The sequence below is a fragment of the Mauremys reevesii genome, linkage group 3, assembly GCF_016161935.1.
Source record: "Mauremys reevesii isolate NIE-2019 linkage group 3, ASM1616193v1, whole genome shotgun sequence".
Classification (NCBI taxonomy): domain Eukaryota; kingdom Metazoa; phylum Chordata; order Testudines; family Geoemydidae; genus Mauremys; species Mauremys reevesii.
Genome location: NC_052625.1, coordinates 41173339 through 41196720, shown reverse-complemented (window position 1 = coordinate 41196720; position 23382 = coordinate 41173339). Strand labels below are relative to the sequence as shown.

The following is a 23382-nucleotide window of genomic DNA, read 5'->3' as shown; positions in this document are numbered from 1 at the left end:
TATTTATGCCTTCCCAATATTTATTGCTTGCCCTTACCCAGCTTTTCAGCCTCTCAACTGAATCTGGTATCATGAGTAAACTTAGAAAAAAAGGGTGTGTCCGAGAATCAACATCCTGCAAATGGAACTAGTTTTGTTTCTAATTTAGAGTGAAATTCATCTAAAGGGCCAGCTCTGGGGCTTCAATGGGACATAGCAAAAAGCCGATGCATCACTTAAGTTTCACTCTGAAGCACTAGTGCAATCCCTTTGCATTTCTCTCTCACAGAATACATGCAAGATATACACAAGAACTCAACAACACGCCAATGTGCATTTATGTTTGCAGCTTGTTAGTCAGGTACATGCATACCGTGTTTTATGTACAACAAAGGACATATCAACATGACTTACAGTTCTGATGGCTTTTAGTCATATTTTCTGAGTCCAAGGCATGATAGAATTCATATGCAGAACGGCCCAGTAGCTCTTCTGGGTGGTATCCAATCAATTCAGTAATTCTTGACCAAGAAAAAAAAGGTTTAATTAGATCTCTCCTACTCCACAATGTCTATATATATTTTAAGTGCTGCCATGAATTAAGTCCTTATAGCAATAGAGCTGAAATGTGATGACAATTTCTTTTTGGAACATATTAGGAAATACAGTGTTCTTAATAATGATCTGCTGTTACCATACTTAGGGTATATCTACCCTGCCATAAAAGACCCACAGCACAGTCACAGCTGGCCCAGATCAGCTGACTTGGGCTTATCCAGCCTGAGCTGGAATTTCTACTCTGCTACCTTTAGCCCTGCAGCCTGAGCTCCGCGAGCCTGAGTCAGCTAACGTATGCTCTGAGATGCGGTGCCATGTTTTGTTTTGTTTTGTTTTAATCACAGTGTAAACATACTCTTTGAATACTTTTATCATTCATTTTGATAGCTGATTATTAAGGCAGCCATTAAAAACACTGTTTTCTCCCCAGTAGTTCCATAACAGTTGGAAAACTCACTACAAGCAAATCATTGCTTACAAGTTGTCTCACTGTCCATTACTCCAGATGGGCCTGATCCTCCACTCCTCCACACTAGGAGCAGTGTGTGCAAAGAATAGAAGGTCCTGCCCTCTGGCTATCTACTCTGTTTGTATAATTCTTATGGTTTTGACTTTAAAAACTGAACTGTAGCAAGAGATTAGCTCATTGCTTTTGGTATTTCATTTATCAAAGCAAAATACACAGTAAACTAATGCCAGGAGAGAGAGATTTTAAAGAAATCAGCTGCTCTGCTTATTCAGTAATGTTTCTCAACAATAAATCCATGAGGATTTTTGGCCTGTGTTACTTGGATCAGGAATCCACAAACTACACAGGGTATACACAGATAGAATTGTGAAAGTCTAATCTCAAAAATCAGAAGTTTCTTAAAGGACCTAAGTAAGTATTTAAGAAGGATTTAGCTTGGGACATCAGAGAAATAAAAAAAGTCTTCAAAAGGAGTAGACATATCAAAATAAATATTTACAGGCTGGGGGGTTAATTTTAAATAAGTGTTTCCTAAATTAAATTTGAAGTGCATGTAACTGTCACATGAAAAATATTCAGGAATTCATCTATTAAAAACAGGAAACAAAGTAGACCTCAGTTAATGAGAAAACACCTATATAGATCCAACAGCAAAGTCACATCTACTGCAGAGATTCTAAGGAACCATTAAAATTTATTGTTTCATCCATAATACTCCTGGGTGACTTCTTCTATTCTTTAAACAAACTGCAGTAAAAACTGGGAAATTAACAGACAACAACAAAAAACAATTGACTAACTCCTAGGTTGTCATAAACATTACAAAGCCAGGAAACTCAGACTTCAATGAATACTCAGTCTCCTCTTTCTTCCCGCACGTAACTGCCATTAACATTAATAGTTACACAGGCCTACAAGCAGCACAACAGAGAGCAGAATCAAACTCTCAGTTTCGTACACATGTGCTTAGGAGGAGTTGCTGTTGGTCTGAGTGTTTTTCCAATGCTCTAGGGAAAAGAATGGCCCAAGTCATAAACATCCATAAAATAGATACTGCAAGAGCCATGTTAATGTGCAAGGCAGCCACCTGCAAGGCCTCCCCCAAGCTAGGATCACAAATAAAGTATGTACATTAGTACACCTCTACCCCGATATGACATGACCCAATATAACACAAATTTGGATATAACGTGGTAAGGCAGTGATCCGAGGGGGAGGAGGGAGGGGCTGAGCACCCCGGTGGATCAGAGCAAGTTTGATATAACGTGGTTTCACCTATAACGTGGTAAGATTTTTTGGCTCCTGAGGACAGAGTTATATCGAGGTAGAGGTGTATATAGTTTGATAGCTGACACTGCTGAGTCAGATGCAATTACACACATAAACATATGGTCCACATCTCTTGTGACCCCTTTATCTTGTCCCAGAAAAATCCATGTGCCAGATTCTGATTTCAGTTGGGATGACTCTAGATTTACGTTGGTGTAAATAGGATCAGATCTGGCTTCTTTGTGGGGAGCCTACAGAGCTGTTTGTCCACAGATTTGCGGGATCCATGATTGGGGTGGATAACTTGTGCCCTTCTCCCCCCCTTGCTAATCACGGATATCCTGACGAGTGCATATGGAAAGTGCTCTGCCAGAATTTGGCCCTGTAATTGCCACTCCATACACCGGATAAGAAATTCATCCTGTTCTATGAATACACAAGTAGCCACCAATGCATTGAGTCTGCTTGTTGTAAATCATGTTTCTTTAAATATAGCAGAGTGGTGTGGGCTTGAAAAACATTGTTTTCTATTAATTTGCTTAGTCAGTGAACAAATACAGCATTTCAACCCCAACATTAAAAAATCATGAGTTAGGTCCCTCCCAAATTATGAGAGAGGCTTAAGAATAAGATGATTTTAAAATAATACATTTGGGAGGCCTTTTTGTTTGCCTTCTGGCTTCTGAGCCTTTACAATGTACTGGGGTCATGTTTTCAAGCTTTCCTCTGCAACTAGGAGGACTAGAAGTTTACTTTTTAATTAAAGCTGAAATTCTCATAGGACCCAGGGCTTTAAATCGATTACCAAATATCATGAGACCCACAATGTAACTGTTAATGCTGCAAATAGGCTATATAAATAAAAACAATAATCAAAGTCTGCTCTGTCTTCAATGAAGATGCGTTGGTATAACTGGCCACAGAATTTGGCCATGTGCACGAATCTGAATGTGTAATCCTTAAAAATTTTGAACCACTGGTACAGAATCAGTAAACAACCTAGGTGGGATTGCAACCCCATCACCTGGGGCAAGTTTTTAAAATTCAGAGAGTTTGGGATTTAACCCTAGTCTTCAAATATGGATTTAGAGACAGGAAGGGAAAGAAAGAAAGTTTATCAGTAAAGCAAGGGACAGACACTGATCTCAATTATACCAGTGTAAATAAAAAATTACTCCATTATCTTCAATTGAGTTACACCAGAGAAATTGACATGAGAGTCCCTCGTGCTGTAGTAATGCATAATTTTGTCTGCAATTTGTAGCCATTTTTAGCTAGCTGCATGCTGGTTCTATGGATTTTAATCCCCTAACTCCTCTTTCAATCTGTTTCTAGCTAACTTCCTCATTACAAAAATACCCTTCTTGTAGTTCCATGTTACAGCACTACCTCTTGTAAGTATGAGCCTCCAGTGAGGATGTCAAATTGAATTAGATCAAATGTAATCTTTGGATTAACCGTTGTGTCTCTGGCAATGGGCGTGTCAATGTCCTTTTGCTGAGATCAGCTAAAATGTACAAACAATATATGAAAAAAAGCTCTTGAGGCTGAGTATCAGAGAACTGCATCCATGTTGTGAAAGAACAATATCGAGCAGACAAAAATTCTAAACATCCTAAATCACAGTGAAATATTACTCAAGTATTAAAGTTTTAAAATAGCTACTTTTTAAAATTGGCTAAATCAACTGTACTCCCTTGTTAAATAATCTGTTAACAGTTCTAAGCTTCATTGCATTTCTCTTTAAACCCTGTCCAATAGTTAATTAACTATACTTAATTAACAAAATTTGAAGCAAGAGATTTTTCCTTTTTCTCTCCCCTATCAGAAAACTAAAATATGTTAAAAGAGCTTCAAAGATATATATTTTTAAAAGTACCATAGTATGCACTACAGAAATTCTGTATCTTCTAGTTGTTACAAGAGTAACCTTTACTTAAAATTGCAGAACCATTTCATGCATTTTGGGGACAGACAGGGGCTGGGGCTGATAATTTTCAAAATCTTAAAGTTAAAGGCTACAGCCTTTGCAGAGATGAAAAATAGATTAGCCAATTCCATGCCACATTAAGCACCAGATGTGATGCCAAATGTGCCACCAGTGCTGCATCACACACAGCCCATAACTCCATTTTAAGTTACTGGGCATTTCGTGAAAGAACATGGTGTGCAGCAAATAGGTTGAATATATGTGTCAAAAACGCTATTACGGAGCTGCTTTAGTTTAGTTTTTGACAAAATCCTCCAGTTACTCTGAATAGCTTCCACAGGAATCTCTTTATCGTACAGAATCTCAGATGAACATACAGAGCACAGAGCAAATTGTACAGTAGCAAGCAGTCAGCTTGAACCAACCAAACATAAAGGAGGAAAGCATTTTTCTGGAAGTGTGATGTGGGAAGGTGGAGGAGAAAAGAAAAATAGAAGAAGAAGATCTGTATGTATGCTCCATGGGACTAATCAATCTTTACACAAGAACCAAGAAATCCTTATTACTTTGGGTGTGAACACTAGGCAGAAAATTGTTTCTCATTCAAGCTGTGGAATGACTAAATAGCACATTTTATTTTAGTGTACTTTCATCTTTGAGCTGAAAAGCGGAGTGAAGAAAGGATGTGTTCTTTCCCCTACACACTTTGGAATCTTCTTCTCAGTATTCCTGAACTGTGCGTTTAAGGACATGAAAGATGGAGTGTATCTCCACACAAGACTGGATGGGGAACTCTTCAACCCTGTCCAGACTTAAGTCAAAGGCCAAAGTAAAAAAGGTGCTAATCAGGGAAATTCTATTCGCTGATGATGCTGCCCTTGTAGCCCACGATGAAGATCTGCTACAAGAACTCATGGATCACCTTTCAAGTGCCTGTCAGGCATTTGCTCTTACCATCAGCATTAAGAAACAGTTGTATTAGGACAGGGGGTTCCACAAGATCCTTCGATTTCCTTAAATGCAAACCAGCCAGAAGCAGTCCAAAAGTTCAGCTATTTAGGTTCTACAGTAACCACCAACCTCTCACTGGATGAAGAACTAAATGTTCACATTGGAAAGGCTGCCACCACCTTTAGCAGACTAACTAAAAGAGCATGGAACAACTCAAAGTTTACCATCAAGACCAAAATGCTAATGTACCAAGCTTGGGTCCTCAGCCCTCTCATGTATGGTGGGGAAACATGGACAACTTATGCTCGTTAGGAGAAAAGTTTAAACAATTTCCACCTACGCTGTTTACACCGCATACTCAACATCAAATGGCAAGATAAAGTCACCAACACAGAGGTTCTTCAAAGGGCAAATTTACCAAGTGTGACAGCCCTGCTCAACCAAAGATGATTGTGCTAGCTGGGCCATCTGAGTAGGTTGGAAGACGGATGTATACCCGAGGACATGCTATATGGCAGGGGTCGGTGTGGTGTGCCGAGTCTTCATTTATTCACTCTAATTTAAGGTTTCGTGTGCCAGTAATACATGTTAATGTTTTTAGAAGGTCTCTTTCTATAAGTCTATAATATATAACTAAACTATTGTTGTATGTAAAGTAAATAAGGTTTTTAAAATGTTTAAGAAGCTTCATTTAAAATTAAATTAAAATGCAGAGCCCCCTGGACTGGTGGCCAGGACCTGGGCAGTGTGAGTGCCAGAGGTTGCCTACCCCTGCTGTACAGGGAACTATCAGAGAGAACAAGAACAACAGGATGTCCCAAGCTTCACTATAAAGACACATGCAAGTGAGATATGAAGGAATTTGGAATAGATCCTGACCGATGGGAAATCTTGGCAAGTGATCGTAACAAGTTGTCTCCATCATCCCCATCAGGGAATCAAAGTCCATGACAGGAGCTGGCTTCTACAGCTTGAAGAGAAAAGAGCCTATAGGAAGCAAGCAGCTCCCAACCAGGGTGGATAAAAATCAATGATTAAAAACAAATTGGAGTCTTTTATTTAAATCAGAATTTTTTTGATAAAATGCTTTTTGAGGAAAAAAACCTATGTAAAGATAATGTATCTTAATTAAAACTATAGCTCAAAGATATCTCCCCATGGAATAGGCATTATAAATTCTAATTCTATAGTATGAGACAATATATTCATGTAACGTTTAAGAAAAGTTTTGTAAATGAGTTCTAATAGTTCATGAATTAGGAACCCAATTTTATAGGGTTCCAGGGGCTTCTGTATAGATTATTTAGGTTAATCTATCTACCCAATGGGACTCAGTGCTCAGTCTAGAAGATACCATCAGAGATGTTTAGTTTTGCAGTTCTCAAACTGTGGATTTGTGTTTCCAGAGATAACATGCTTGTTAACAGCAAAAATGTTTGTAAATAAATCAATAAATAATATATAGAGGTGAGAAATAACAGATCTCAACCCTATTGTCCCTCTGCAAATTTGTGTACACAAAATCAATCCCTTACCTCTCTCTAAAAGTGCAAAGTTTCAAAAAGTTGAATGAATAGAAGATTGTTGGGGGCAGAATAGATCTGGACAAGGAGAAGAGGTCTGGAGATAAATGTGAGAAGGGAGGGACAGGCAGTAGAAACAAAAGTGAAACTGTTTGAACAGCATATTCCAGTCTTGAGGTCTTTCTGAGTGTAGCCTTCATTGATTTGAGATCTGCCATACCATTCTCTCACTAGAAGGGAAAACCTATAATGGCAGCAGGCCATAAAAGAGACCCAGCTTGGGCATATTTTAATGAAGTTCCTCTAGGTGTGGGTAAGACAGGCATGCATGCAAAATGCAAACAGTGCAACAAAGAAATACAAGGCCTGGCTGCCCAAATGAAACAACATCATGAGACGTGTTCCTTCTCAGGAGGAAGCTGCATTGAAGATTATGAAAGGAACATGTCTGAACATGCAGGATCTTCAGGTAAAATTTTTTATTTCATACTTCTTTCTTGAGGACGGCCTGTCTTCCTTCTGGACTATTCTTGAATTCTCATGTTTGAGCAAAAAATATAGTTGTTACTCTTTGGTACTATCATTTTAGGATTCTGAAGACTGTCCACCTTCAAGATCACCATCATTTTCTATAGTTTCAGAGTTATCTGCCAATGACAGCGTTTCAGTCACATCATGTAAGTCACGTAGCCACAGTATATCACCTGTAGCAAAAAGAAATCTCCATTATCCAGAAACAACCATAGATAAGTTTGTGATAAGATCCAGCAGATTACAAAAAGAGGTAATTGATATAAAAATTGCCCAGTTTGTTTATGCAACAAACTCTCCTTTCTGTATGATTGAGAACCCACACTTCATTAACATGGTTCAATCATTAAGACCAGGATACAGTCCACCCAACAGAGCAGATGTCACAGGAAAATTGCTGGATAAAGTGTATGAAAGAGAAATTTAGCAGCGTGCAAAAGGTCTAAAGGGTAAAATTGTTAACCTGAGTCTTGATGGGTGGAGCAATGTCCACAATGATCCTGTTTTAGGTGCTTGTGTGACAACAGAAGAAGGGAATGTCTTCCTTACAGAAACAATTGATATATCTGGAAATGCACACATGGCAGAATACTTACAAGAAGTAGCAGTAAAAGCTATAACAAACTGTGAAAAGAAATTCAAATGTCTAGTACACAGCTTGGTCAGAGACAATGGTGCAAATGTATCCAAGATGAGAAGAAATTATTTAGAAGAAAGTGAAGAGAATTTCAAGCTAATAACATACGGTTGCAGTACTCATTTGATGCACCTCCTAGCCAAAGACTTCAGTGTTCCAGAAATAAAGACTAATGTTGAAATTGCAAAATTCTTCCATAAGAACCACTTTGCAGCAGCTGCTCTGAAAAAAGTGGGAGGAACCAAGCTAACTCTCCCTCAAGACACGCGATGGAACTCAGTAGTGGACTGTTTTGAGCACTGTATCAAGAACTGACCCAATCTGACAAGAGTTTGTGAACAAAATCGTTAAAAAAATAGATGACAGCCAACGTTCTCAGCATTGGGCTTAAGGGAAATGTTGAACACATGCTGAGTACCCTGAAGCCTATTTCTATAGCCTTGAACAAAATGCAGGGAAATAACTGTTCTATTGCTGATGCTGTTGAAATTTGGAAGGAACTGAGTGAGATCTTAAAAAGAGAAATATGCAATGACAGAGTTAAATTACAAGCATTAAAAAAATGAATGGGACAAGCACTATCTCCAGCTCATTTTTTTTGAAAATATTCTCAATACTCAGTACCAGGGTCAAACCTTAACTGCTGAAGAAGAGGAGTTGGCTATGACATGGACATCCAGCAATCATCCCTCCATAATGCCAACTATAATAAACTTCAGAGCTAAGGGTGAACCATTCAAGAAATATATGTTTGCTGATGAAGTTTTAAAGAAAGTCACACCAGTGAACTGGTGGACGTCACTTAAGCACTTGCATTCAGAAACTGTTGAAGTGATATTCTCACTTTTAACAGCAGTAGTTTCTTCTGCCGGTGTAGAAAGAATATTTTCTTCCTTTCGACTAATTCATTCAAATTGAGAAATCGTTTGGGACCTGAAAAAGCAGGAAAGCTTGTTTTTCTTTTCCAGATTATGAACAAACAGGAAAATGAAGGTAAAGACGACTGAGTTAGCTGCAGAAGCCAATATTTAAAGTTTCTCATGTTGACCTGGCTGACACAGTCGATTTAATGTTGTTTTTTTTTAATATTTCATTTAACTATTTTAGTTAAACCAATTTTAACAAAAACAAACCTGATTTTAAAAAACTTCAATGTTTAACTAAATTCAAAAATTCATATGCTTGTTTTGTTAAAATATTATATGTTTGTTGTTGAAGAAAAAAATCCAGAATACATTAACGAAGTTGTTTTAGTTAAATAAAACAATTTAAATATCTGCCTGGTGATGTTCTCCTCTTAATACAGCATGGCAAGAAAATCCTCCAAATATTAATGATTAACCTGTTGAATGGGAGAGATAGTTCACCTCCCAGTGACTTCATAAATATCTTCTTCAATTACCTTTGGTAAATGAAATAACCAATAATTCATTCATTTTCTGATATAACTGTAAAATTAATCTGAAAAGTTTTCAAAATAAATCACTTAAAAATATATAGTGTGTACCTTCTAACAATGAAACCAACATCTATCTCTAAGTTGTGAATAATATGTATTAAGGTTATAACAACCAACAAGAATGCACTTTTATGTAGAAATCCATGATTAAATCGAGTCTTCTTGACTAGTGATTTCTATCATGATTTAAATCAAATCCACCCTGCTCCCAACCAAGATACATATATTTGTAATAACTGCCGAAGATCATGCAAATCTCAGATTGAACTATTCAGTCACATGAGACATTGCAAACCATGCACCACCAACCATCATAGGCAGCAATTCCCACCATGTCTTACAGATGAAAGGGTGCCAACAATGAACAAAAAAATTGCTCAACACTCCTGCTGATACTTGCTTTGTGTTCTTAGTTAACATTTGTATTTCAAAGGTTACATGGCTGCCAATTAGAGGAATAGTAGTAATTTTAGTTGAGAAGGTATGGGTAGTTGGAAAGCACTTTGCTATCCCTTTTACCTCTCTTTTCAAATTTAAGTATTTATGGAATTTTGCTTTCGATAGACTGCCTCTTGTGTTTTATGACCTGAGTCTTTCTCTCAGTTACATCCAGAGGGCCAGTGACCTTTCTGAACTCAGTTATTCTGGTAATAACATATCTCAGAATCCAGTAAAATAACAAAGAGACACGCACTGATCCCCAAGAGCAGAAATGTGCCCCAACTGCTATTTTATCAATGTAGTTTTTAGAGCTATTCTACTCTTTCCTTTTTTAATTGTAGTAAAAACATTGTGGGATATTAGTGACACACAGCAAGGCTTTGTGGTTAAGGTACAGTACTGGAAATCAGATGATATGGGGTCTATTCCTAGATCTGTCAGTCACAGACTGACTGTGTGACCTTAGGTAAGTCACTTCACCTCTTTGCCATTTAGTAAAATGCATGCACGGAATATTCCCTACCTCAAAGGTTGTTGTGAGGCTAAGTTAATTAAAGGTGAACTGTAAAGGGCTTTTATTAAATTGGTCTTGCACCCTTTTACTTCTTTACAGACAGACAAAGCTTTTTTGATACTTCCCGCTCACGTCCCAATTTTTACCTCAGAACAGCTCATGGAAGAAGCTACTACCCAGCATAAATAAGGACGGCAGTATACAAAGCATATCCCATCCCTACAGCCCCCCTTGTGGTGAGGCATAATGCTGCAGGTTCACCCTGCCTTAATTTCCCCAATTGGGTCACCAGTAAGTTCACTTTAAAGGATCTGGGCCAAGGGAAGCCAAAACTGACTAACAATAAGTACGTCCCTTTTACAAAGGAGAGGGAAGCAGCTGTAACAACAGTTCATAGGGCCCTTACCTCAGGACCCTGGTCCAGAGCCCCCAAACTTGAAAGTCCACAGACAAAGTCTCTGGGCCTGGCCAGGCTAATCCCCTGGAGTCTAAAATAGCAAGCACAGCCCATTGCAGTATGTACGGCTTCTAGTCCCCTATCTCCTGCTTAGCTTCTCTGTGGTGTTGCACCCCATATTCTTCAAAGAAATATCATTCTGATATGAATATGGCCTAAGATATATTTTATGCAAGATGTGTCTTGTAAGGTATCATTGGAAAGGTTATGATGTACTGAATGTGATTATCCAATTTGTATGCATGTATCCTTTCTGTATTTAAAGTTAGGAATGCTGACTATGTAACAAATTATAACTGTGTGTGTATTTGGGAGACACCTACCAGACAACCAGCCATCACAGCCTTGATGGGCCATTAGGAAGAAACAGTAAGACTGTGAAGAGACTAATCTTTCTCCTTCCTGAGAGGCATCCTGGGATGTAGCTGTGACACTGATACAAAATACCACCTTTGACACTGCTGGTACTTTTCCTCTGTAGGGGGAGGGGGATCAAACTACGGTTTCCCACTTTAGGTAAATCCCTTTTAAGGCTGGGGAGGGGGTTAATCTGGACTCTCCTCCATTGCCTACCCAAGAAGAAAGACTGCTGAAAGTACTCAGAGGGATGAAGGAACCTAACCTGAGGGGAAAGGCAGGAGTGAGTCCAGACTGAGACATGGGGGTCCAGTTTGTAAGAAGAAATAACTGGAACTCTAAGCTACAGAAATGCTGCAAATTGTCTAAAACAACATTTAGGATGAGAAATTACTTCTTGAAATCAATCTCTTTAAGATCTTAAGCTTAGTATGCACGTTTTGTTTTATTTGCTCAGTAATCTGCTTTGTACTGTTTGCTATCACTTATAATCACTTACAATCTGCCTTTTATAGTTAATACATTTATTTTGTTTATAACATAACCCAGTTTGTGCAATTCATATCTTGGGGGAAAGGGGGCAAGAAGCTGTGCATATCTCTCTTCACATTGAGGAAGAGGGTGAATTTTTATGAGCTTATGCTGTGCAGATCTTTCTATACAGGAAGATGGGCACCTGAGTGCTGGGGCAAGTCCCTTAAGATGAGTCTTCCCAGAGCTGATCTTTGTGTCTGTGTCATTCTGCATCTGGGTGTGGCCTTGCCTGTGTGTGTGCTAGAGGAGGCTTAAGAGCCTGGCTCAGCAGGACAGGGTAAAGGGGGCCCAGGCTATTGGAACAGGTGGTCTCAGTGCATCAGGTGGCACCTTAAAGGGGGGCAACCCATCACAAGCCCCTTGAGATGCTTTTAATGACTTATAAGTTGTGACTAGGCTTAGAAAAATGGGTTGACTGGCTACAGTATTTTAGCCCAAACTAGATCATGAACAAACATTTTTCTTTTAAGAACTATCATGATGCATCCAATTCAGATATCTCAAAACAAAACATTCCACTTACAAACAATTCTGTGCATAATGTGTGTTATTTTCAGATGGCTTTCTCCTTCCTTGGTTTGTAATTCCAAAAGACGTTAAAGATACAGTGACTTCTCAAAGATCAAGGCTAAGGGCTAAAAATACTGTGGTGAAGTCTTTCCCTTCCCCATCCCCCATGTTTCTAGCGGGTTGAAAATGTAATTGGTAGGATGTGCAAATGTTACAGAAGCCCAAAATACAATTAGACACATAAATTCATAAATTCTAAGGTTGGGAGGAACCCTTGTGATCATCTGACATCCTGTACAACACTGGCCATACAATTTCAGGCAATGATTTCTGCATCAATTTTAAATAACTTGTCATTGAATTACAGCGTATCTTTGGGGAAGAAGACCTCCAATCTTGATTTAAAGACTCCAAGTGATGGAGAATCCGCCACAACCCTAGGTAAATTGCTCCAATGGTTAATTACTCTCACTAAAAATGGGCATCTTATTTCTAGTCTGAATTTGTCTACCTTCAGCTCCCAACCACTGGATCTGGCTATGACTTTGTCTGCTAGATTATAGAGCAGGGGTAGGCAACCTATGGCACGTGTGCCGAAGGTGGCATGCGAGCTGATTTTCAGTGGCACTCACACTGCCCGGGTCCTGGCCACCAGTCCAGGGGGCTCTGTATTTTAATTTAATTTTAAATGAAGCTTCTTAAATATTTTAAAAACCTTATTTACTTTACATACAACAATAGTTTAGTTACATATTATAGATTTATAGAAAGAGACCTTCTAAAAACATTAAAATGTATTACTGGCATGCGAAACCTTAAATTAGAGTGAATAAATGAAGACTTGGCACACCACTTCTGAAACGTTGCTGACCCCTGTTATAGAGCCCTCTGCTAACAGAAATATTCTCCTTGTCTACATACTTACAGACCACAATCAAGTCACTTCTCTCAACCATCACACATTCTATGCAACAGTGCCTCAGGAATTCTGTGCTTTGGAGGATAAGATTATACTTCAAAATTATCAAACAAACTGGAGAAATGGTCTGAAGTAAATAGGATGAAATTCCATTAGGACAAATAAAAAGTATGCCAATTAGGAAGGAACAATTAGTTGCACACATACAAAATGGGAAATGACTGCCTAGGAAGGAGTACTGCAGAAAAGGATCTGGGGGTCATAGTGGACCACAAGCCAAATATGAGTCAACAGTGTAACACTGTTGAAAAAAAGCGAATATCATTCTGGGATGTATTAGCAGGAGCGTTGTAGGCAAGACACAAGAAGTAATTCTTCCACTCTACTCTGCACTGATGAGGGCTCAAATGGAGAATTGTGTCCAAGCTTATTCCCCATACTTCTCACATTAGTATACAGACATCTAAGATACTGATTTGATTACCCCCTCGCCCTCAGTCAGGTCTGTCTTGTCTCTCCATTATCCCTGCTATAACTGCCCATGCTCCCCCCCAAATTCTGACTGTTCTCCCAGATCTCCATGTTTTTGACTTATCTGTGGGCTTTGGTCACCTGCCCAATTTGAACCTACTTTAAAGCCCAGTCTGTATCCAAATATGTTCTTCTCCTTCCTCGATAGGTACATAAGAACATAAGAACGGCCATACTGGGTCAGACCAAAGGTCCATCCAGCCCAGTATCCTGTCTACCGACAGTGGCCAATGCCAGGTGCCCTAGAGGGAGTTAACATAACAGGTAATGATCAAGTGATCTCTCTCCTGCCATCCATCTCCACCCTCTGACAAACAGAGGCTAGGGATACCATTCCTTACCCATCCTGGCTAATAGCCATTAATGGACTTAACCTCCATGAATTTATCTAGTTCTCTTTTAAACTCTGTTATATTCTTAGCCTTCACAACCACCTCAGGCAAGGAGTTCCACAGGTTGACTGAGCACTGTGTGAAGAAGAACTTCCTTTTATTTGTTTTAAACTTGTTGCCCATTAATTTCATTTGGTGGCCCCTAGTTCTTATATTATGGGAACAAGTAAATAACTTTTCCTTATTCACTTTCTCCACACCACTCATGATTTTATATACCTCTATCATATCCCCCCTTAGTCTCCTCTTTTCCAAGCTGAAAAGTCCTAGTCTCTTTAATCTGTTCTCATATGGGACCCATTCCAACCCCCTAATAATTTTAGTTGTCCTTTTCTGAACTTTTTCTAATGCCAGTGTATCTTTTTTGAAATGAGGAGACCACATCTGTATGCAGTATTCAAGATATGGGCGTACCATGGATTTATATAAGGGCAATACGATATTCTCCGTCTTATTCTCTATCCCTTCTTTAATGATTCCTAACATCCTGTTCGCTTTTTTGACTGCTGCTGCACACTGCGTGGACATCTTCAGAGAACTATACATGATGACTCCAAGATCTTTTTCCTGATTAGTTGTAGCTAAATTAGCCCCATCATATTGTATGTATAGTTGGGGTTATTTTTTCCAATGTGCTTTACTTACATTTATCCACATTAAATTTCATTTGCCATTTTGTTGCCCAATCACTTAGTTTTGTGAGATCTTTTTGAAATTCTTCACAGTCTGGTGGACCCCATCTCTGCTTAGCAGTCCTTCTTCCTGGAACAGCATCCCATGGTCAAGGATGCCGAAGCCCTTCTGGCAACACCATCCTCGCAGCCAGGCATTCACCTCCTGGATGCATCTGTCTCTGCCTGGGTCCCTACCCTTGACCAGAAGGATCGAAGAGAACAGCACCTGCACTCCCAACTCCTTTACCCTTACTCCCAGAGCCCTGTAGTCACTTCTGATCTGCTGAGGGTCATACCTCGCAGTATCATTAGTGCCCACATGGATGAGTAGCATGGGGTAGTAGTCAGAGGGCCTGGTGATCCTTGAGAATCCCGCCGTAACATCTTGGATATGGGCCCTTGGCAGGCAGCATACCTCCCGGGATGCCATGTCAGGGTGACAGATGGGTGCCTCCGTCCCCATCAAAGGAAAACTCACCAACCACCACTACCCTATGTTTCCTCCTGGGAGTGGTGGCTGCGATCCTCCCAGCCTTGGGGGGATACATGGCTTCTCCTCTACCTTTGGGGGCGATTCCTCATTGCTCATTGCTAGGGCAGCACATCCATTTTCTATCACTGTGGTGGGTGAGTTGGGAGTAGGGGTGGAGCCCTGCATGATGCCAGAAGCAACCAGCAGCCAGTGTCCTCCCTGTGACAGAGCCATATCCTCCTCCGCCAGTTGCATGACAGTAGTCCTCTGTAGCTGGATAGCCTCCTTAGCCTTGGATGTCTCCATGTGAATACTCTCAAGGAATTCCTCATGGGCACAGATGCTGCTCAGCCTAGCCACCTCCTCCTGTAGCTCTCCCACTTGCTTTCTGAGAGATTCGACCAGCAGGCACCTTTCACACTGGATGATCCCCCCAGCCTGGCTTTCTGTGAGTGGGAAATGCAGGACACAGTCTATGCAAATCCACACCAGGATCTGGGTAGAGGCATCCAGGGTTAGGTTGTCTGTCTGGATACAGGTGCAGATGGAGGAGACAGGAGCAGTGTTGACACTGGTGATGCGGCCTTTCCTAACCATAGTTATTATATTACATCTCCCTCCCACAAACTCCCTCCCAAACTCCCCTGTTTGTGGTCCCCTGTTTGCTAGCTCCCCTTGGTTGCTCAGCTTCTGGCTTTTAAGGCCTTCTCTCCTAGGTCAGCCTAGTTAATCACACAGGGGGAGGGTGATCACAAGGCTGATTGAGGCTAATCAAGGATGATCAAGGAAGATCTCCTCACCTCAGTCCCTGGAAAAATCATGGAGCAGGTCCTCAAGGAAACCATTTTGAAGCACTTGGAGGAGAGGAAGGTGATCAGGAACAGTCAACATGGATTCACCAAGGGCAAGTCATGCCTGACCAATCTGATTGCCTTCTATGATGAGATAACTGGCTCTGTGGATATGGGGAAAGCAGTGGACGTGATACATCTTGATTTTAGCAAAGCTTTTGATATGGTCTCCAACAGTATTTTTGCCAGCAAGTTAAAAAAGTATGGATTGGATGAATGGACTATAAGGTGGATAGACAGCTGGCTATCTTGTTGGGCTCAACAGGTAGTGAGCAACAGCTCAATGTCTAGTTGGCAGCCAGTACCATGCGGAGTGCCCCAGGGGTCGGTCCTGAGGCCGGTTTTGTTCAACATCCTTATTAATGATCAGGATGATGGGATGGACTGCGTCAGCAAGTTCACAGATGACACTAAACTGTGTGTGTGGGCGGGGGAGGTAGATATGCTGGAGGGTAGGGATAGGGTCCAGAGTGACCTAGACAAATTGGAGGATTGGGCCAAAAGAAATCTGATGAGGTTCATCAAGGACAAGTGCAGAGTCCTGCACTTAGGATGGAAGAATCCCATGCACTGCTACAGACTAGGGACCGACTGGTTAAGCAGCAGTTCTGCAGAAAAGGACCTGGGGATTACAGTGGACAAGAAGCTGGATATGAGTCAGCAGTGTGCTCTTGTTGCCAAAAAGGCTAACGGCATATTGGGCTGCATTAGTAGGAGCATTGCCAGCAGATCGAGGGAAGTGATTATTCCCCTCTTTTTGGCTCTGGTGAGGCCACATCTTGAGTATTGCATCCAGTTTTGGGCCCCCCACTACAGAAGGGATGTGGACAAATTGGAAAGAGTCCAGCGGAGGGCAACGAAAATGATCAGGGGCTGGGGCAAATGACTTACGAGGAGAGGCTGAGGGGACTGGGATTGTTTAGTCTGCAGAAGAGAAGAGTGAGGGGGGATTTGATAGCAGCCTTCAACTACCAAACAAGATGGAGCTCAGCTGTTCTCAGTGGTAACAGATGACAGAACAAGGAGTAATGGTCTCAAATTGCAGTGCGGGAGGTCTAGGTTGGATATTAGGAAACACTATTTCACTAGGAGGGTGGTGAAGCACTGGAATGGGTTAGCTAGGGAGGTGCTGGAATCTCCATCCTTAGAGGTTTTTAAGGCCTGGCTTGACAAAGCCCTGGCTGGGATGATTTAGTTGGTGTTGGTCCTGCTTTGAGCAGATGACCTCCTGAGGTCTCCTCCAACCCCAGTCTTCTGTGATTCTATGATTCTATGATCCAGGAAACAAAGACTCAAACAGTCCCCAGACACACAATCCCAGCTGACCCTGTAACTGAAATAACCTGAAAGAGAAGGAAAAACACAAACAGCCAGACAAACTCACTCAGCCCAGGATTAGTACTTGCACCTTGTTCGTTCAGCAGGGGGATTTCCTTCTGCCCCTCTCAAACTCCCCTGTTTGCGGTCCCCTGTTCACTATGAGTCAGCACTGTACATTTTTTCAGCAGCAACATCTTGTTTTTAAATGATACTACAACAACTTTAGGTTTTCAAATAAATTTTTAAATGATCTGGTTATTATATTGAAGTGATCTCACTACAACATCTCATGAGCCAAATTTTCAAAGGTGCTACATAAGTTGTCCTCAAGGAATTTCCCTGTGAGAATTCAGCTTTTGAATGTGCATGAGTGTGGGGGATGTGTGCACGCAATCAAGATCATATAGAAACTTTGAAGACAATTTAGAACTCTCTTTTGAGAATCAGGCCTTTCTGTTAATTCTAAGAGGTCCCCACACATCCACCAATGGATACTTTCAGTCCACTCTTCACTGCTGGGAGGCAGGATATCACTAATCCCAGCCCTTGCATTCATTCTCTGAGAATTCAAACATCTTTTTAAAAAACAAAAGAAAGTAAGGCAGCTACCTCCTATTACACTACTGCTTTCACCATGTCCAAGCAGAGTAGACTCATGTTGCAATCTTCAGAATATATTTCTATGTTTGCTACTAAGTCTGAAGGAGGCAATGATCTCAGTCACAAGTTGCCTTTATCCAGTCATATGGTACATTTCTAATCTTTCTTACATTCATAGCTGCCAAAATTACTAACTTCTGTGGCTGCTTCACAACATTATGTAAAATACTGAAACTCTTACTTGCAACCATTTAAAAGTCTTCAAAGCACCAAAGAAATTAACTAACTAAATCCCCCATCCTGCACACACTTCTGCATGTGCTTAACATTAAGCATGTGTAAAGTCCCAATGACAACCTTGCTGCTTTGAATGACACTGCTCCTGTGTTGCATGTGTATGTGTACATGTTTTCAAGACTGGGGCCAACAGTCAACTAGAACATAATACCATTGGTAAAACCCTGAAATGTAAAGTATAACCTGGTGTCAGAGTTGGTAGAGGGCAGAAATATTGACCCAAAAGTTGAAAGTTTGAGACAAGACTTTTGGTCCTGGGTCATTATGTCAGAATCACCAGAAAAGTGCATGATCTTGCAAAATTAAAAGGGGAGGAATAAACATCAAAGATTAATTGCCTTTCACTTGGCAAAAGAAATGCATCTCTGCTTTATAGCTGTAGCAAACCTATTACAGAATTCTTACAAATTCTCCATTGGAAAATTCTATCCCTACGGGATTAGCCAGCTGGTAACATACTGATCCAAGTGACCCAGAAAACAGCACTTAATTTGTATCCACAAAATACGGGAAAGCACATGAGTAAGGAACAAGCCCATATATTAACTCACTTTTTAAAAAACAACAAAAATGGATTTATGTTACCAGTAAAGTTCTTAAGACCTAAAGGGCGAATGCTATTACTCTGAATTGTCTCATCTTCTAACAGTGAGCTTGCAATATTCTACTTGCCAAGGGAGAATATATATTTATTTTAGATTTGAGAGTAAAAATCTCATTTTTCCCCTTTATCATCAATCATGATGGTAAAGGGCCAGGGAACAGATTTTTGCCCAATTCAGAGGTGAGCATAAGTGAGCCAAGTAGGGTTGCCAGGACTCCAGTTAAAAGTCCAGTCAGTGGCGCAGTAGGGGCTAAGGAAGCAGCCGGCATGTCCCTGTGGCCCCTAAGGACAGGGGCGGCCAGGGGGCCTTACACGTGCTGCCCCAGCCCTGAGTGCCGGCTCTGCAGCTCCCACTGGCCGGGAACCATGGCCAATGGGAGCTGCGGAGGTGGCGCCTGTAGACAGAGGCAGTGCGCAGAGTTGCCTGGCCGTGGCTACGCCTAGGGGCTGCAGGGACATGCCTGCCACTTCCGGGAGCCGCCTGAGGTGAGCACTGCTCGGAGCCCGCGCCCTGAACTCCCTCCTCTGCCCCAGTTCAGAGCCCCCTCCTACACTCTGAACCCCTCAGCCCCATCCCAGAGTCCACATTCCTAGCCAAAGCCCTCACCCCCTCCCATGCCCCAACCCCCTGGCCTCAGCCCGGTGAAAATGAGTGACCGAGTGTGGGGGAGAGCGAGTGACAGAGGATGGAGTGATCAGGGATGGGGCCTCGGAGAAGGGGCAGGGGGCAGGGTGAGGGTGTTCAGTTTTCTGTCATCAGAAAGTTGGCAACCCTAGAGCCAAGAGCGCACTTATGTTGGTGTACAGTACACCTCCTTCCAATCCTTCCTGGTCATGCATGTTACACCGATTTAGACTAGAGGTCACCAACCCGTCCTAGAGGATCTCCCAGTCGATCGCAATCTCTGGTGGTGCATCGTGGCTGCCACTAAGGCAGGCTCCCGGAAGCGGCCAGCATCGCCCTGTGGGGCAGAGGGGTCTCCCTCTGCGTGCTGCTCCTGCCTGCAAGCACTGCCCCTGCAGCTCCCATTGGCAGGGAACAGGGAGCTGTGGCCAATGGGAGCTGTGGAGGCGGTGCTTGCAGAGAAGGGCAGCACACAGAGCCACATGCCCCCCACCCTCTCCCAGGGGTGCAGGGGCGCACTGGCCCCTTCCAGGAGCGGCATGGGGCCAGGGTAGGCAGGGAGCCTGCCTTAATGGCAGCCACGCTGCGCCGCCAACTGGGAGCCGCCGGAGGTAAGTGCTGCCCGGCGAGAGACCGCACTCCATACCCCCTCCTTCACCCCAAACTCCTTCCTGCACCTCAACTCTCAGCCCTCAGCCATCCTCCCAGAGCCAGCACCCCATACTCCCTCCTGCACCCCAACACTCTGCCCCAGTCCTGACCTCCCTCCCAGAGCCAGCACCCTGTACCCCCTCCTGCACCAACCCCCTGCCCCAGGCTCAGCCCAGAGCCTGCTCCCACACTGCGAGCCCCTCGGCCCTAGCCCAGAGCCCACACCCCCTCTTGAACCCCCAACCCCCTACCCCAGCCTGGTGAAAGTCAGTGAAGGTGGGGGGATGGAGTCATGGGGAGGGGGATGGAGTGAGTGGGGTGGGGCTTTGGAGAAGGGGCAGGGCCTTGGGGAAGGGGTGGGGTAGATCTTGGGTTGCCCTTAAATTCAAAAAGTGATCTTGGACATAAAAAGGTTGGAGACCAATGCTCTAGACTCACCTCTATAATCTCACATGCATTTACCAACATGGATTTTACAATCTTTCCCTTGTGCATCAGTCCTAATTTGACCCTCTGTGCCTAAATTGGTAAATTTTAATTACAGTTTTCCAAGGTTGTGTGGAGATTACAGTTGGCATGGGTAGGAAAGAAAGGGATTGTCTCCGCACTCTATGAGACCTTATAGAAACTTCTTTCCTAGTGTTCAGGGTGGCTTGGAGAACTATGGTACAGGACACTAGCCACCCACTGAAGGAATCATCCCTGCCTAACCTGTTGATTTCAAATTAGAAATCCAAATGGAGACTGACATTGCTCAAAACTGTTCCTTTCCAGGACTGCAGGAACAGCCAATGGAAGAATTTCACTCTTGTTAGTGTGAAATAATTTAACCTGTTCAAATAGAAAGAACACTGCGAAGGAAGACTGTGGTTTCCTATTAATTGATTGTTTTGTTAATAGAGATAAATCAGAAACTTCCTAGGCAAGGAACAGTTAGTAGATTCTTTACCTGTCATCACAGTAGGTAAATTTCATGTCCATGCTATGGCGACTCAAGAAAGTCTTGCTGTCCAGTGGGATATCCATGTTTGACGGGTGCTGAATGGGTTCACACATTATTATAAGGCAGGTGAGGAGAGGCTCCTTATACCCACACAGTGTGTGAGGAGGGCAAGTGTTATACACCTTAACTTGTCCAGTGCAGTGCAAGACCTGAAACAAATGATTTTATAACAAGGCATTAGTTTAAAAGGTACTTGCTGAAAAGACAGTCTGACTTTCATCAATAAAACTTGTTATGGCTAAAATGTGATACCTTCCATGTGGCAGATTTGAGGTTCACAGTTCTGCCTCTGTTGGTGACAGTGCATTTCATTCTCATGAAGAAGTCACGCTCTGTGGATATCTCTTTGCTTTTCTTTCCAAAGCCTGGACCTAAGGTGAGGAAAAAAGGCAATTTCTTGACTAATAAGCTTTTTGCACAGGCTGGGGGGTGTTTGTGTTGCTTTTTAAAATTCTCTCTTTTATTTTTAAGCATAAAGGATTTGTAGATAACAACAGATGGTTTGGTTCTCAAATTGTTGCCTTCCACATCAAGACCTGTGCCCTGCGCACTCTTGGTTTAAGTAATATTTAGCACGAGTGTGAAAAATAAATCCCCTCCTAGGATAAAATATTAGACCTTTCTGCCACTTTAGTCCCATTTGAACTTCTCAAGCATGAAAACTACTTCATGTGAGCAGACTCCTGTACCCATGCAGAGCCTCACAGAATCAAGCAGGGCTCTGTACAAGGGCAATGGTCTACCCATGCAGAGCAGTTTGCACTGGTTTGGGGTGTAAAGACTTAAATGGTACGGGAGCCCTGTTCATTTTTAACCCGTATTTCAGCCTATGGTACATAATCTTTGCGAACTATTGCAAGTGAAGACATTACATTTGTTTTAGGCTAGAAACAAGAAAGCACCAGAACACACAGTTCTTAGTGCTGTTATATTTAATCAGAGTTTTAAAAACAGTGGAAATGATGTTGATGCCAAATACTACTCCAGACATTAACATTCCCATTTGCCTGTGGCCACTATCTAACTTCCGCTATCTGTTGGTTGCTTTATTGGGGTGTTTAAAAGGCAAAGAAGAAGGATACATCAACAATTTGAACTTTTTTCTTACCAGTTTTCAAACTCAGATTCTCTCGAATTTCCTCATGGTCACATGGGTGGGTAAAGTCAAATATGCTATGTCCAGTTAATTCCACCTGTTCAGAAAACAATACATATATTTAGCCAAAAGTGAGGAGAATAAATACAATTTAATAATACAGAAGACTATTTTGGAACACTGATTCATTCAATGCGATCAGAGAAAAGGCAAAAGCAATACAACTTCTCTGATCTTTTCTTGATGATAATTTCAGTTCCTCACATTCTTTTACCTGTTTCCCTAAAGTATGATTTCTCTGGGGCATTTTTGAGGCTATTTTGGGTAACAACAAAATAATTCTTACGCTTAGAGCTATAAGCTAGATATCCTCAACAAACTAATCAGTCAGTGAAACTAAGTCTATTTATACCAACTGAAGATCTGGCCCTAAACTATTAAAACCAGAAATGATATTGGAGACACAACGTGCCAAATTTAACCCCGGTGTGTGCAACTGTCATGGTGTGCATATCTGCAATAATTTTAGCCCACTCTTATTTGTCAGCTATTATTTAGATTTTATACCTTGTAGATTCATTTGTGCATTTTGATTTAACCCTTAAACTGATTGGTAACTCACTTCAGCAATGCAAAGGGCCCATTGACTTCAATAACCTTTGGATCCAACTGACAACATCCAAGTAATCAGGCTGCACGTGGGAGAAGGGCAAGGGGACCCGGAGAACATGACACCACAGCTCTCCCACACATGCTGCAGTCACTGCTCCAGGCTCTGGACTGGAATGGCAGCTGCAGCTCCTGAATGCCATGTGCAAGGTATGTAAGGACCACTGGATGAGAGCAAGATAGATCCTGTGGCCCTTAGCTCTGTTTGTCCCTGATCTATCTTCTCACAGTGTTTGTAGGGCCACTCCCCTACCTTGGGGTACATGTGGTGCTGAGCAACCCCTGCACAGCCACTCCCTGCCCTGCACTTATGGCAGTCAATGGCCCTCCATGCCACAGATGAATCTTAGCATAGGCAGTGCCTCAGGCATTGGGGCACTTTGGTCCCTCCTCTTCTCTCCCTGTGGCACATAACAGTTTAGTCTCCTGCGGGCTACAATGTTTTGGTCTAATTTCAGCTGTTGGGTTTGTGCATGGGTGCTGGGTGCTGTTGGTGGCCCGTGACATACAGGAGGTCAGACTAGATGACCTGATGGTCCCTTCTGGCCTTAAACTATAA

General features: G+C 42.0%; 1 protein-coding gene across 1 annotated transcript in view; it reads right to left on the bottom strand.

The window, feature by feature from the left end:
- Nucleotides 1-23382, bottom strand: part of EPAS1 (endothelial PAS domain protein 1) — a 153383-nt gene that overhangs the window by 24139 nt on the left and 105862 nt on the right. The window contains exons 4-7 of the mRNA XM_039528832.1: nt 22167-22251; nt 21311-21429; nt 21005-21207; nt 394-500 (exon numbers count right to left, since the gene is read on the bottom strand). Of these exons, the coding sequence (XP_039384766.1) occupies nt 394-500; nt 21005-21207; nt 21311-21429; nt 22167-22251 (514 nt within the window). The remainder of the gene's footprint in view (nt 1-393; nt 501-21004; nt 21208-21310; nt 21430-22166; nt 22252-23382) is intronic.